The following is a 16,860-nucleotide window of genomic DNA, read 5'->3' as shown; positions in this document are numbered from 1 at the left end:
ACATTCCATATTGGCATGTGTGAGTATGTGTGTATTTACGCATGCAAGTTTGTGTGCACATTTTAATATTATCTCATGGCATCGGCATCATCGTTATTTGTATTTTGTTGTATTCCACAGGATCCAGATGCATCATTTGACATTAACGGCAATGATTCGGATCCAACACCGCAAGATAATGGCGATAACAAGCATGGCACCAGATGTGCTGGTGAAGTGGCCGGTGTGGCTTTCAATAATTACTGTGGTGTAGGTGTTGCCTACAATGCCAGTATTGGTGGTAAGTACAAAAAAAATCACACACACATATACAAACAAATGCATTTTATATTGCATTTTAAATGTAATATACGAATATTTGTAATTTTAATATATATTTATGTAGGCAATTTTTTTTTTAATTTCCATTACAATATTTGAAATATTACGAACGAGAATACGCACGGTGATTATGGAAATTAATTAAAGTATATTCATTTATTTTGTGTTATTTTTGTTAATATGACGATTATTTTTTGTGAGTGTGTGTCAACTTTATGTACTTGGCTGGATTAAAATTGCAAAATTTGTATGTGGAGATTTTAAGAGGATTGAATGTGAAATGTTTTTTTCCGCAGAAGAAATTGAAATTTTATTTTCTTTCCAAGAAATGTGTTCTTTTTACCCACAGCCATATGGTTACAGAAGATATGGCCGAAACGTGCCTCTTTGAAATAACGATTTTAGTGCCTATGCCTCTTTCGACCAAATTCGTTTCAGGACATTTGGAGTGGATCTAGGAGTGTCCGTCTGTCTATCTGTCTGGCTGGCTGGTGTGCCCGATAACTCTCGAAGGGTTTTGATTCAAACTCAGTACATCGTAATACTATTGTCCAACTTAGTTCGGAAATATCGCCAATATCGGTCCACTCTTTCTTGTACCTCTCCCACAAAAGGACAAACATTTCAAAGAAAATAATTTACCTCACAGAACAAGAAATAACCCATCCCATTTTGTTCAAACTATAAAAATATTAATAATTTTATCAGGTCAAGTGCGAAAATGGACAATATCGGTCCACTCCATCAAGTACCACCCCCACAATGGTTCAAAATTTAGAGTAATCATATCTCTTATAAATGTGAAATAAGATCTGACTGTCTTCAAATGTCACATATTCCAATAATAACGGAATGAATAGTCATAACGGAAGTCAAAATATATTTATATAATTGAACATTGGATGAGGGTATACATCGGAGTCGATTTAACGATGTTCGTCCGCAGCAGCTCCAATTATTTGACGTAGAACTTTAAAATTTGGCACCGTTATTTGCTTCGTGTCTAGGATTGTTGGAATTGAAAATAAGATGTATCGATCCACGTTTTGGGATAGCCCCCATATAACAGTACCTCCCTTATTTGATCTTCGTTAAGGGTTATAGCTCTAGTGACAGAACTTTGTGCATAATAATGGTCAACGTTTTCATATAGCCCCCATAAAAATGGCTATGTGTAATTCGTTATGGGCTCTAGATCCCCAGGCCGAACATTCTATCCGTAGGTTTATGTTTTTGTATAGCCGTCATATAAGGGCACCTCCCATATTCGGTATTTTGATGGGTTTTGCCGGGTTTTTGTATACATAGATCACGTTTTCGTACAGGCCTAATATAAAGTTAACTCCCGATATTCGGTATTTTGACGATTGTTGCACATTTTTCAACGGATTTGTCTAAAAATTGGTATTTGTAGTTCGTTATGGGTTCTAGCTCCGGTGGCGGAACATTAAATATCTAGGTTCACGTTTTCGTATATCCCTCCTATAAGGGTACTTCCGATATTCGATATTTTGATGATTATTGCATTTATCTACGGAATTGTCTAAAAATTTGTATTTGTAGCTCGTTATGGGTTTTAGCTCCGGTGGCGGAACATTAAATATCTAGGTCCACGTTTTCATATATCCCTCATATAAGGATACTTCCAATATTCGGTATTTTGATGATTGTTGCACATTTTTCAACGTATTTGTCTAAAAATTGGTATTTGTAGTTCGTTATGGGTTCTAGCTCCGGTGTCAGAACATTTCCACATTTTCGTATAGGCCCCATATAAGGGTACTTTCCAATATTTGGTATTTTGATGATTTTTGCCAAATTTTTTAATGGATTTTTCTAAAAATTGGTATTTGTAGTTCGTTATGGGTTCTAGCTCCTGTGGCGGAACATTAAATATCTAGGTCCACGTTTTCGTATAGCCCTCATATAAGGGTACTTCTGATATTTGGTATTTTGATGATTTTTGCCAAATTTTGCAATGGATTTTTCTAAAAATTTGTATTTGTACCGAACATTAAATATCTAGGTCCACGTTTTCGTATAGCCCCCATATAAGGGTACTTCCCGATATTTGGTATTTTGGTGATTTTTGCTAAGTTTTTCAAGGGATTTGTCGACGAAAAGGTATTTGTAGATTGTAATGGCTTCTAGCTCCGATGGAGGAACATTGTACATATAGGCGCACGTTCTCGTATAGGCCTCGTAGAACGGTACCTCCCGATATTCGGTATTTTTTCTACGGATTTGTCTAAAAATTGATATTTTTAGCACGTCAGAACATTGTCCATATTGATCCTAGTCATCCTTACCCATGAAATTATGTAAAATTTGGTATTTAATGCTCGATAGATAACAATCGTTGTAGTATAAAATTGTCTATAAAGGCTCCCGTTTTAGTATGACCCCCATATAACGACTCCGACCATTCTCCTACCAATCTTCATAGAGTTTGTAGTTTAAAGTGAAAAATGTTTAAATCCAGATACTTTGGCATACAAATTTTTCCTTTACCCAATGGTGGAGGGTATTACAAGTTCGGCCCGGCCGAACTTAATGTCTTTTAACTTTATTTTATCTTTTTTATTTTATTTATTTATTTTATTTATTTATACATTATTTATTTTTTATTTATCTTTTTTTTAAAAAAATTGTTATTTATATTTGAAATTTCAATTAAACACCTTATTCATATTCATATTGGTGACGGGGAATTGTATCTTACAAATAACCCTGATGAGATCTATTATGTTTGTATGAGCTTTTCACAAAGAAAGTTCTGTAAACAAAAAACTGACAGTTCCTCTAGCTCACAACTAAGAATCTACTTCTGTTTAAAAGGTTCTTTTAAGATCTTGAAAATTCCTCCAATATAAAATTCCCGGAAAAATAAATATTCTCACAACTAACTCGATATTGCATACCTTACTACCTTGTCATAAAAATTCTATCGAACTTTATATAAGCGGAAACATGCTTATGTATTGCTATGCCATGAAGTTTTTAACAGGATATGTTACTTAGACTTACATCATGCGATGCATTTACTTGCATGCACACACACATATATTGTCAGAAATAGAAACAGAAAGAATGTGTTTATGTAAAGTAATTTGAACAAACAACATTCAACTATTTACAGTTACATACATATATTTATATACCTACATGTATACACACATGTACGTGTCGCATATGCCCACAATGTAAACTCACGCATTTTCTGCATATCAAAATGCTCGTTTATTTTCTCTGTGACGCCACACACACATACATACAAAAGGAAAATGCAACGCATAACAGTCGGCCGATTTTCAAGCAACACACACATTCACAACTACACATTTATCTTGGCCAATGCACCATTCATGACTACCACACCAACACTCCAGCAGCACAAAACTACTAATACCAACAAAGATGGAACAAAAAACACTATGAATGCCATTCATAGTGGTACGGAAAAGATAACAAACAAGCGAACAAACAATGCCTCCTATTGAGTACTTTTAACAAATGACAAACAATTTATGCACCCACAGAAAAATAGAACCAGAATTCATTCATTCATTCAGCTAAGCAGAATATGCTTTTGCAATGAGCGAACCCATACACCAACTCGCACATAACAATACCAAAATTTGTAGCAACAACAAAACTTCACCAAGTGAATTGTTTGGTGTCCTAACAATGACAATGGTGTTGCCTTGTTGCTGCAGAATGCTGATGAGGATGATGATGACGACGGCGACAACAAAAAGCATTCCAATAAACCCACTCATCATGAAACAACCTACCATAATGTGCTCGTTGATAAAGTAGGCAGTTGGTTTAAAAATGGAGAAAGAGAGAGAGAAACGCACTTGCAGGTCCTAAATATTAAAAAAAAATGAAATACGGTATTTGGCCATCCAATTGTTTTGACATACATATGCATGTTCCTCTGTAAGCAAGGAAATCATTTCTAAGGTATTCTCTACGGAGAAACTCTTGTCTAGGTGTTCTTTACAAAAAAAATATCAAAGAAGACGTTGTGAGTTGACCCTACACGGAAGACCTGTAGAGGTCTGCTCTAGGGAGAAAAACTTTTAAAGTCTCCTCACTCAGGGTCATAAATATTTGAAAAAAATATTCTTTGGGCAGAAAAATCGTATGTAAGGCTCTACAGAACTAAATAGATATTTACAGGTCTTCTATGACCTCTCTAAGACTGTAATACAAAGGAGGCGTTGTGAGGTCTAAACTACATAGAAAAACTGCTAAGGTATCCTCTACAGGGAAAAATAATTGTGAAAAGACCTCTTGTGGCTTGCTCGTCAGAGAAAATATGTTCTCTGCTCTAGAGAGAAAACTTCTTGATGTCTGCTCTACCACAGAGATCTATTAAAGTCTACTCTACAGCTAAGCCCTCTTGAGGTCTACTATAGAGAGAAAGCCTCTTGAGATTTATTCTACAGGAAAGGTTTTTTGAGATTTGTTCTACAGAGAAGGCTTTTTGAGATTTGTTCTGTAGAGAAGACTTCTTGAGGTCTGATTTACCTAGAAGACCTCTTGATGTGTTCTCTTCAGAGAATGCCTCTGAAGGACCGCTCTACCGAGAATAGTTCTAGAGGATGTCTTGAGCTCTACTCTTCGCTAAAAAGACCGCTTAAGCTCTCCCCTGTACGGAGAAAAGTCTTTAAGCTCTTCTCTGTACAGAGAACAGCACTTGAGATCTTCTTTTAAGGAAGAATAGTCATTGAGCTCTTCTTTGTTCGGAGAACTGCCCTTGAGCTTTTCTCCGTTCGTAGAACAGCCATTGAGTTCTGCTCTCTACGGAAAACAGCCCTTGATCTGTTCCCTGTACGGATTAGTGCCCTTAAGTTTTTTTCTGTACGGAAACATCCCTCGATCTCTTCTCTGTGCGGAGCAAAGCCCTTGAGCTCTTATCAGGGCGGAGCCAAGCCCTGGGGGTCTATGCTGACAAGACTTCTTGAGTACTTTGTTTACGGAAAGATCTCTTGCGCTATTCCGTGTCTAAGCTCATTTTTGAGCTAATAAGGCCTTCCTTTTTGTACAGCGAAAACATCTCCTTTCTCTGTAGGGAGAGGACCACTTAAGCACTTGTATGTACGAAAAATACTTTTTTAAGATATTAAGTCCATAGATAAAATAGGTTTGGTTCCAAAGAACCGATTTGGAACTCTTAGAGCCACCTCAACCTAATATCTTGTTTGAAGTCTTACAAATTTGGATGATCCTTCCACGTATAGAAAAGCATTTTCTGCATTCATACAGAAATGGAGGAGATTTCTGTTTTTCATACATGGACATTGACGATCCCTAAAAGTTCATCCATTCAAAAAAAAAGTTGGTTCAAAAATGTTCATCCCAAAATTTTTACACAGGTTTCCGCATTTTCCCCTTATTCCTCTTTTCTAGCAAAACTTCCAAAGGCTTGTGTTATTTCTTATAAAGTTTCACAAGTACCATCAACGTCGTCATAGTGATTATCGACACCGCATCATCACCATCATCCTGCGCATCAGAGACTTTGTCGTCGTAGTCGAGCGTTACCAGCACAGCCGCTAAGGTACTTTAAAGTACAACAACAACTGCAGTGGTAGTGGCAGGCAGCAGGAGTAGTGGTAAAATTTCACTACCATCAACGAACGACAACATAACCAACAGTGGAGAGATAGAGCTGTAAGGAGAGAGAAAAGCAACGAACGCTCCGACTAAAGGAAAATGTGTCTCTGTAGTTGTTGTAGACATTAGAGATAATACCACTGGCTTTAAAACCAACAAACAAAGGAAGCCATTGTGTTGCGATGTGGTGGCTTCAAACTGCATTTTTGTATGTTTGCTGGTGTGTGTGTGTGTGTGTGAGGGACATTGTGTCTGTGTGAATATACTTCAGCTCCACTCCATTGCCGCATGTAATGTGTTATGATGCCAGCCATGAATCTATCTAAAGCCGCCAAAGGATACCTCTAGCCCATTATTGCCTGGCTCATAGCCTGTGCGCTAAGAACTTTTGATGCAACAGAATACTTGTGGCAAAGCACTAACAACAACAACTACTACTACTACCAGCACTTCAGACAACAACAGCAACAATATATAGCAACAGATAAACAAAATTCCATCATAGAAAGAATAGTTGAGGCATAAGAGGCCTGCATAAATGATAGATAATGTGCGTGTGTGCTGTGTGTTGTGCATATGAGTGTTATAGTTTATGTTTTGTGTGTGTGTGTGTGTGTGGTGCATAGTTTTTAATATGATAACCTAAGTATGCGTATATATAATAGACCAATTTGCCATATGTACTTATGTGTGTAGGAATATGTGTAGGAAAGAGTGACTGTATTCCATCACAACCAAGCATCCATTATGCTGAATTCATTGCTGGCTAGATGATGACTAATATTTCGGTAGACCAATCTCTCTTTGGTCTTTTCCATTGAGAATAATTAGTTGTAATTATGTTTGTATTGGCAATAATTTTCAAAGGTTGTAAGGGATTTACAACATTTTCTGTCCATCAGTAAAAGGATATTTATAAATAATTATTTGGAAATAGGAATTCCCAGGAGTAATTCTGTGAATAATTTGCCCATGTTTACATTGGTTTATCACATCTCGCAAAAACTTGTCGTAAATGAATTATTTAATGCAAAGCAAATGTCGGTCAGTTCCACTCTGGAATTTGCAGGATTAAATTGATGAAAAAAAATTAAACGAAGATTTATATGATTGAAGGCTTCATGGGATTGAAAATGGGATATATCAGTCCACGATTTCGTATATCCACGTAACGGCTCCATTCAATTTTGGGTATTTTTTTAAGGTTTTGGCCACATTTTTCAAGGGAAATGACTATTATTTGGAATTTGGGATTCTCATACATACATTGACCCTGTGGGAAATTTTGAAAATTATTAAATATGCTGTTATAATCTCTCATGTAATGATTCTGCACTAATTAAGTTATTTAAGAAACTCATGTATGGTTCTCATTTGTAGAAAAAATCGATATTGGCTTAAAGCGTCTGTGTAAAATTTTCGGGCGATTTAAGGTATAACAAGACTCACCTGGTCGTTGCACGATTTGGTCATCATAACACGGTACCATCATATTTTCGGTATTTGAGGGGTTGAAATACATGTTAGTATGTTGGCAAATAAAAATGTCTTTAATTACAATTTGGAACAGTGGCATTTGAACTTCACCTAGAGTGAGGGGTATAAAATGTTCGGTTCGGCCAAGTTTAACATTTTTTACATCTTTATAATAATGTTGTCAAACTTTGACAGCAACGCGTGTATCTCTACATAGTTCGGCTTAAGTTAGCCTTAAACTTAAAGAAGTCAAATGAAATATAGAAACAATTGAAGTTTGGGTGAGATTCAAAACACCCTAGCACAATTATGTTCAGGGATCACATTAATTTTTACTAAATCGAAAAGTTATTTACAAATCGAAATTGAAGAATTCGTTTATCTTAATCTGAAACAAACAAATTCACCGCCGTGAAAGGAGTCAAAGCGTGTCCGAAAGTGTGGTTATTGCCCTTGAAATGTAAGTAAATTTTTCGAGTTTGAAGATTTGAAGCGTTTTCAAGGTAATGTAAGATACGTTTTCTTTTGTATCTGTATTTTTGTCAACCCTCCGTATGGGCAGAGACCCTCATTGTAAATTAGATTTCCTTAGCTCTAACCGGTCGCAAAATAATAGTGATAGTATGGACCTTTTTGATCCTTTCGCACCCTTTAAGTACGAGTTTCAAAAACCTCCGTCTTATCTGACCCCTTCAAATATCAAATGTAAGAATTCCAGCTTAACTCGTTTGCATTTAGTATTATCGGTACAACAGGCTATGACAGAAAAGTGTCTATGCAGGTTCATGTCTTCGTATAGCCAACATATATCGGTTCAATTTAAGCGGTATTTTCGACGGTTTTGTATATTTTCAATTTTTTTTTTCTAAACGGTGGAGGGTATTAAAAGTTCGGTCCGGCCGAACTTAACTGCTTGTTTTTTTTTGTTTTTGCTTTTTAAATAGAGTGTAACTTCGACTATGTGGCACGTACATAGAACGGTCCTGTTTAAACCGCGGTCTCAAATTATCTTACGGCCAAAAAAAAAAAATATATGTCATGGGTCCGCACCGAAAAGTGACTTGTTTTGGGTGTTTCGACTTTCAATGGTACCTTTTCATAATATCAGAATTTTTGCTCTAGTCTTTGAAGAATATTATTATTTTTTTTTTTTTTTTTCAACAACCGGCAGACAAACCGGCAGATTATAGAAGTAAAGTGCTTGAAGGATTACATTTCAATGTAAACTAATTAAAGGGGACAACTTCTCCCCTCTTCAACACTTTGGAGTTTTTCGGATTAAGATTCTTCGGAATCCATACATTTTAGGTACACATAGAGTGAGATAAAAAACTGCAACAAAGTCAAACGCCATAATTTTTACTTTTTTTCTTAAATTTTATTGAATGAAAGCAAGAAATGTCGGAAATAGCATCAAATCTTAGAATATGTTTAGATTTGTTCGAATTGATCAACTTTGGCACGAATTGTGGCCTTCGAACGACCAATGACATGCTGCCCGAATTTTGCTCTGCGGTATTTTGGCCCATTCCCGGCGAGCGCTTGCTTGAGGTGATCAACACATTGGTATTTTTTAATGCCAAAATTTTCCCCATCTGGTAATTTTCGTGACTATTATGCGCTAGAAATGAAACGAGGAACCTCATTTGATTACCATTCTTTGGTGGCGCGTGTTAAGTGCGATGGTGCTGAGTCCTGTTGGAATGACCAAAGTCTGTTTGCGTGCCCAAGTCTCCAGAATATTTTCGCGATAATATTCGGTATTTATTTTGATGCCACGGTCGCTTAATACGAGCGGAGAGCAACCATCGGCTGCTATGGCGGCCCACACCATCATTATAGCCGGCGGTGTTCTGGTGGCCAACCGAAGGTGCACATTTTCAGCTGACCTCTTTGGTAAGTTAACACGATCATTTTGTTTGTTTACAAACTGCTCGACAACGAATGTTTTCTGATCGGTGAAAACCAAATTCGTCAGTTCACCACTTTCAGCCAAGCGAAGCAACTCTGTAGCTCTTTTGAGTCTATTATCTTTCTGTAGCGGTGTAAATTCTTGCACTTCTTCGAATTTCAATGACTTAACAGGAGCTCATTTTTCAATATTTTCCAAACGGAATAACACTAGCCATTCTTCGGCCACTGCGCCGCGGGTTTCGATCAAGTGGCTTGTTTACTTTTCGAACCATTTCTGCTGATGTTGCTGCTTTCTTTCGTCTACTTCATTGACGTCGGGCTACGCTACCAGTATCACGGTAACGAGCGATGGTACGAGACACTGACGATAGCCACTTGTTGTTTTCCAGCCAAATATAAAGAAATCACACTATCACACTTGAATTCCATCACGAATAACTTTTTTCTGGAAAATTCTCATCAAAATGCTTTTGCACGCTTGTAAACAATATAATGAGCTGTCACTGGAATAATTTTAAGAGATGTCGAATGAGTGGCTTTAAAATGACAGCAGTCTGAAGATTGTTGCAGTTTTTTGATCTCACACTGTGTCATGGAAAAATAGCATAAATTTTCGTTAATGAAAACCTTGTTTTTTTCTGAAAAGTCAATCTGGGTTGTAAAAAATTCTAAGTGGACTTGTTAGAACTCGGTTGTAAACCAAACCCCCAATGGATTTTCTTTATATAGCATTTAAGAAGATTTTTAAAAAAAACAGTTTTGTAGCTCTGATATTTAAAAAAAATCCACATATATAGCATAGATAATCCCCAAATTTTTTTTTATAAATTCAGATTTATTGCAAATATTTAGAAAGTTTTTAAAAAATTATTTTTTTAAAAAATTCACGTTTGTGGCAAAGTTCTACACATTAACTACACCTTCTCTGTTGGTTCTTTCTTATGACACCTTATCTTCCTAAGAGTAGATTTTGAATTTCTCATGCAAATGCATCCCTTTCATCCCATCCCAAGTTTCTAATATTTCTGGAGAGTGATTTCCCTTGAACTTTCCGCACCCAAAATAAAGAAACCTTTCAAATCCTCGGTAAATATTGAGTTCATATGTTTCGGAAAGATATTTGTTTGCTACATCCAAACCTTGTCGCAACCTTGAAAATTGTTTACGATTCTTTTTCACATTAAAAATAATTAAAAACAAAATTTATATGATTTTTCATTCAAAAATTAAGACTGCATTTAAAAGAAAAAGTCAGGCATATCCAATCACAAAAAAATAACAGCGAAAATACATAACAAAGTATCTCAAGCTACAGAATATGGCTAAAGTCATGTAATTTGTTTGCCAACAACAGGACATATATGTATATGTGTTTATATACCCTAAGAGCGCCACTGCAATACAAAGTTATCTTAAATGAAAGAGAATTTTTAAAACCGTACAAAGTTTGTGTAAAAGGCTTCTCAGACTTTGGAAAAATATTGACACGATATTCACAGGACTCGGTTGGTGTTTCGAACAAACCAAAAGTCAAACAAGCAAAAAAAAAAAAACAACAGCAAACAAACTGAAGTTCAAATGAAAGCCCCCCTTACTTCCACTCCACCCTTTCATGTGGATGAAAAGAAATTTATTGCTAGGAGATACTCATGCGTTGTACTATAATTTATGGCAACATGACCGTAGCGTCGGTGGTGAAACAAAGCAAATGTACCAGCGAGTTCGTGGGTGTATGTGTGAGTTTTCGCTTTAAAATTTTGTTCTTATTTTTTTGTATTTTTGATAAACATTTCATCCCATTCGGGACTTGAAGAAAAATTGTCTTCTCTTCTTTTCGGCGATGAGTTGTGAGGACAGACAAGAAGGCAGGCAGGCAGTCTCACTGCCATCACCAGCAATCTTGCATGGTGTTAGAAACGACACTCATCCGTCAAAAGTCACTTTTAAATCTTGAAAGATTCATTTCTTGTTGCTACGATACTTACCAAACTTGGCAAGTGTCGATTCATTTCAGCGTTCTTTCATCTTCATCTTCTTTGCCCACTTTTTTTTGGTGTAGTTTTAAAGGTTTTTTCTACTTCCTTGATTATTTTTTGCTCGGTATTTGTGTTGGTGTTGGTTTCTTCTTCAGCTCCATTGTTGCCATAGATATGGTGCCTTGTTGTCAACATGAAGTGTTGGTGGTTTTTGTGGTTTAAGAGTTGTTAACAAATTTATATTGACGAACATTTTTTTCCGGAACTTTGTACCTTTGTTTAATGTTGTTTATGTTGCTTTGGTTTTGTTTCTTTTTGTGCGATTGCCTTATTGGTTAGTTTCATTATCATGTATACCAATATGTCCTCTCTCACTCTCACTCTCAACCATATGGATGGAGGGAGACTCTTTATCATTTGACACGGCCAAAACGTACCTTATCGAAATAACGGTTTTAACCCTACGTCTCTTTGGAACAAACCCGTTCCAGGACATTTGGAGTGGATCTAGCGATGTCCGTATGTCTGTCTGTCAGGCTGGTGCGCCCCATAACTCTCAAAGGGAGTATCCGATTTTGTCCAAACTTGGTATATCGTAATATTATTATCAAACTTAGATCGAGTTCGAAGATGTGCAATATCTGTACACTCCTTCTGGTACCTCCCCCACAAAAGGTCACAATTAAAAAAAAAAAATAATAAAATAAATTACTGCTCAGAAAGAGGAAAATGTAATATTTGCATCAGTGCTAGGTCAGGTGAGAAAATTTACAATATCGGTCCACTACATCAAGTACCTCCCACTAAAGATGGTAGAGATCCGATCATTTCTTGTGGTATGAACTTGGGGTAATGCCATTGAAATTCCAAAAAGCGCAGTAACTTACATCGCAACAGAAAAAAAAAAGACTCAAAAGAGATAAAGAGTTGCTTCGCTTGGCCGAAAGTGGTGAACTGCCGAATTTGATCTTCTCCGATGAGAAAACATTCGTTGTCCAGCAGTTTGTAAACAAACAAAATGATCGTGTTTACTTGCCAAAGAGGTCAGATGAAAATGTGAACTTCCGGTTGGCCACCAGAACTCAAGCGCCGGTGTTTACCGCCATAACAGACGATGGTCGCTCTCCACTAGTATTAATCGACCGTGGCATCAGAATAAATGCCGAATAATATTAAGGCCTTGGGCGCGCAAAAAATTTGGCCGCAGACCTTAGACATTCCAACAGGACTGAGCACTATCGCACTCTGCACGCGCCACCAAAAAATGGTTACAAAATGAGGTTCCTCGCTTCATTTTCAGCACACAGTGGCCACCACCACAATCCGGATACCAATCCGTTGGACTAATGTGTCTGGGGTATTTTGGATAGCAAGGTTGGCACTAAAAAATTCCAAAGTGTCGATCACCTCAAGCAAGCGCTTCGCCGGAAATGGGCCAAATTACCGCAGAGCAACATTCGGGCAGCGTGTGCCGGTTTCATTGGCCGTTTGAAGGCCAAAATTCGTGCCAAAGGTGACCAATTCGAACAAATCTAAAGTTATTCTAAAATTTGATGCTATCTCCGACATTTTTTGCTTTCATTCAATAAAATTTAAAAAAAAAGTAAAAATTTTGGCTTTTGATTTTGTTGTAGTTTTTTATCTCACCCTGTACTGCCAAAATGATGAATACCATGAAGCTCATAAAATGCGAATTTAACATCCGATTCCAATCAGACGTGGTATATCTCCATATTTCTACCAACACAAGATCTGTTATAAAGATGGTAGAGATCGGATCATTTCTTCTGGTACCTCCCCCACAGATTTTAAAAAACAAAACGCTCAAAGAAAGCAAAATAAACATCCAACTCTCTTCCAATTTAACAAAAACAATAGTTGTTGCTAACACAAGATCTGTTGTGAAGATGATATATATCTGCGAATCCCTTCTGGTTCGTCACCAACAAAGGGACATAATTTTCAATAGGTTTATCTGTCATAAATTGCGAAAAAAGTCAGCTATTCTTTACAGCTAGCTATATCTAAATTTTTCTCTCAACCAGAAACCGATTTCGATTCGATTTTCTGGTAATTTTGTTCATACAAATACTTTTATCTGTATTAGATGAAGTATGAAAATGGTACATCACGCACATTTTAACATTTTCTAAAAATTATCACATATCTCATATTAAGTGATGGAAGTAACCATTACAGTCCAAACCTGGCACGTCACAATATTTATATCACCTTTATTACGTCCGAAATGGAGAATATTGGCCCATTCCCTCGGAACCTACTCCATAGAGGGTAAATCATTTTAATAACCATAACAGAAGTCAAGATATATTTAAATAATTGAACATTGGTTGAGGGTGTACATCTGTCGGTGCAACCGACTGATAGCTTTTAACTTGATTTTTTGTATTAAAATAAATGGTTATGATTATTAGAAAATTTCAATTAACCCTCAATTTAAAATTTAATTTTAACAAGAATTACAAGAAAATTCCCATGATCAACGGAAAACCATTGAACATTTTTCACTCCTTTACATGCTCTGGATAATGTAATTTTATCTTTTGTTACAACTCAAAAATTCCACTCTGTTTAATGTCTTATTTATTGTATTGACACAGGATATTCTCCCTCTCGGTTGCTTGCCACACTCAAATTATTCAATGGCATCTCACCAAAAAACACTCTCCTGAACAGTAGAGCAAAGTAAAAGACATTCTCCGGTATTGGAATTCTGCTTGTCATACCATAAATTTTCTTTAAACAATCAATTCATCTTTTACAGTTAACTCGGTGTACGTGTGTGTGTGTGCATCTATCCAATACATGGCTTGCAAAAATGTACAGAAGGGAAAAATCATAACAAAAACCAAAGACTATTATCTGATGAAAGAATGTTTTCATTTTTTTCTTTGCCCTTGTGTGTTTGATGAGGAGAGGAATGTCCGTGGTTTTTTTCCTTGGTATTTTATTCTCGTTTTTTCAAGGGGAAAAGCATATCCTTCATCAAGTCCAATGACAGTTTAAGTATTTTATGGGGTGTGTTGTTACTTCCCAATAGCGTTAAACTATAATGGAGGTGGCACCATGGAGATTGTTATAAACGAAAACAATGAGATGATATATACATTGCCTTGGGAACTTTTTGTCATATCTTTTAAATGCGGTTCTTAACAATTGGTATTTAATTTTCGAAAGTATAGATCCTTCAGTCATTTGCAGGCAGCGGGTATATTAATAAACTAAATCCCCGATAGTAATACCCTCAGCCATATGGCTACAGGGGGTATATAGAAATTGATACAGGCAAAACGTACCTCATCGAAATAACGGTTTAGGTCTGTTTGGACCACTTCGTTTAAGGACATTTGGAGTCGATCTAAGGGTGTCCGTCCGCCTGCCTGAATGGTGTGCATGATAAGTCTCGAAGGAAGAATCCAGTTTGGTCCAAACTTGGTACATCTTAATATTATTGTCATACATAGATCCAGTTCGGAGATGGGCAAAATCGGTCCTCTTCCACAAATTGTCAACATTTTCAATAAAAATATTTCCCATCATTGAAAGAGAACGGATCATTCGACGTTGTGCCAATTTTGAAAATCCAAATATTTTTGTCAGTGCTAGATCAGGTGCGAAAATGGGCAATATCGGCCCACTCCATCAAGTACCACCCCACAAAGGGTCAAAATTTCGAATAATTATAACTCTTATAAAATTTGAAATTAGGGTCAGATTGCCTTTAAATTTTGCACATCCCATTATTTCTACCAACACAAGCTCTTGTGGGAAGATGGTAGATATGGGTGTACTCCTACTGGTACCTCCCTCACAACGGGTCAAAATTTTTAATAAGTATGAAGCACGTAACAGCGATGCGAGCATTCGATTATTTTCAAACTCAACACATCTCAAAATGTCTATCAGTACAAGATCAGGTGAGGTCAAATGTTGAATGATTATATATCTCATAAAGTGCGAAATAAACAGGCGATTCATTCCAAAACTATACATATTCTAATATCGGCCCACTCCTTCTGGTACATTCCATACAACTGGTCAAAATATTGAATAACCATTAAGCTCATAAAACGGGAAATTAACATACGATTCAATTCAAAATCGACACATCCAAAAAGTTATATCAACACAAGATTTGGTGTGAATAAGTATCGACAATTCGAATTATTATAACTCTTATAATATGTGAAATAAAAGTCCTTTTTATGAGAAGAAGACCTTTCTATATGAGAAGGCCTTGTGGTTTTTTATGGAGAAAAACTTGTGGTCTCTTATAGGAGAAGAGCTTGCGTTATTCCACAGCAGAAGATCTTCAGTTTTCTGAAGGAAGATATACTTTTAAATTATCTTACTTCCCAATTTTTGGACTCAAGTCCTATCGGTTCGCCCATTTACGAATTGTACCAAATTTAGTACCATGTAGTTTAGGAAGTTTTGGAAATTCGTAATACGTAAAAAACCGCCACCAATTTCAGACTGCTGTCATTTCTAAGCCACTCGCCCGACAGTGGTTAAAATGATACCGGTGACAGATAATTATATTGTTCACAAGCCTACAAAAGCATTTTGATGAGAATTTTCCAGAAAAAAAGATATTCGTGATGGAGTTAAAGCGTGATAAAGTGATTTCTTTATACTTGGCTAAAAAAGCACAAGTGGCTATCGTTAGAGCACTCCACCATTTAAATGTGAATAATTTTTTTGTGTCTTGTACCATCGCTCGTTACCGTAATACTGGTAGCGTAGCCCGACGTCAAGGAAGTGGACGGAAGAAAACAGTAACATCAGCAGAAATGGTTCGAAAAGTAAAGAAGCGACTTGATCGAAACCCGCGTCCAGTGGCCCAAAAATGGCTCGTGAGCTGAACATATCGCTATATTCCATTCGGCGAATATTGAAAAATGAGCTCGGAGTAAAGCCAATGAAATTCCAGAAAGTGCAAGAACTTACACCGTAACTGAAAGAAAATAGACTCAAAAGAGCTAAAGAGTTGCTTGCTTGGCCGAAAGTGGTGAACTGTCGAATTTGGTTTTTTCCGATGAGAAAACATTTGTTGTCCAGCAGTTTATCAAAGAGATCAGTTGAAAATGTGCACCTTGGGTTGGCCAACAGAACTCAAGCGTCGGCCATGGTGATGGTGTGGGCCGCCATAACAGCCGATGGTCGCTCTCCGCTCGTATTAATCGACCGTTGGACTAATGTGTCTTTGAGTATTTTGGAAAGCAAGCTTGGTACTAAAAATACAAAGTGTCGATCACCTCAAGCAAGCGCTTCGCCGGGAATGGACCAAAATACCGCAGAGCAACATTCGGGCAGCGTGTGACGATTTCATTGGCCATTTGGAGGCCATAATTCGTGCCAAAGGTGACCAATTCGAACAAATCTCAACTTATTCTAAAATTTGGTGCTATTTCTGACATTTTTTGCTTTCATTCAATAAAAGTTAAAAAAAAAATGTAAAAATACTGTTGCACTTTGTTGCAGTTTTTTATCGCACCCTGTAAGTTCCAATCAAAAATCAAAATTA

The 16,860-nt window shown here is 36.7% G+C and overlaps 1 protein-coding gene across 1 annotated transcript in view; it reads left to right on the top strand.

The window, feature by feature from the left end:
- Window positions 1-16,860, top strand: part of LOC101890230 (furin-like protease 2) — a 487,563-nt gene that overhangs the window by 419,255 nt on the left and 51,448 nt on the right. The window contains exon 6 of the mRNA XM_059120791.1: window positions 121-280. Coding sequence (XP_058976774.1) covers window positions 121-280 — 160 coding nt within the window. The remainder of the gene's footprint in view (window positions 1-120; window positions 281-16,860) is intronic.

This window comes from Musca domestica, unplaced genomic scaffold (genome assembly GCF_030504385.1).
Source record: "Musca domestica strain aabys unplaced genomic scaffold, Musca_domestica.polishedcontigs.V.1.1 178, whole genome shotgun sequence".
NCBI lineage: Eukaryota > Metazoa > Arthropoda > Insecta > Diptera > Muscidae > Musca > Musca domestica.
Note: the sequence above shows the minus strand (reverse complement) of the source record. Positions and strands in the feature narration are given on the sequence as shown.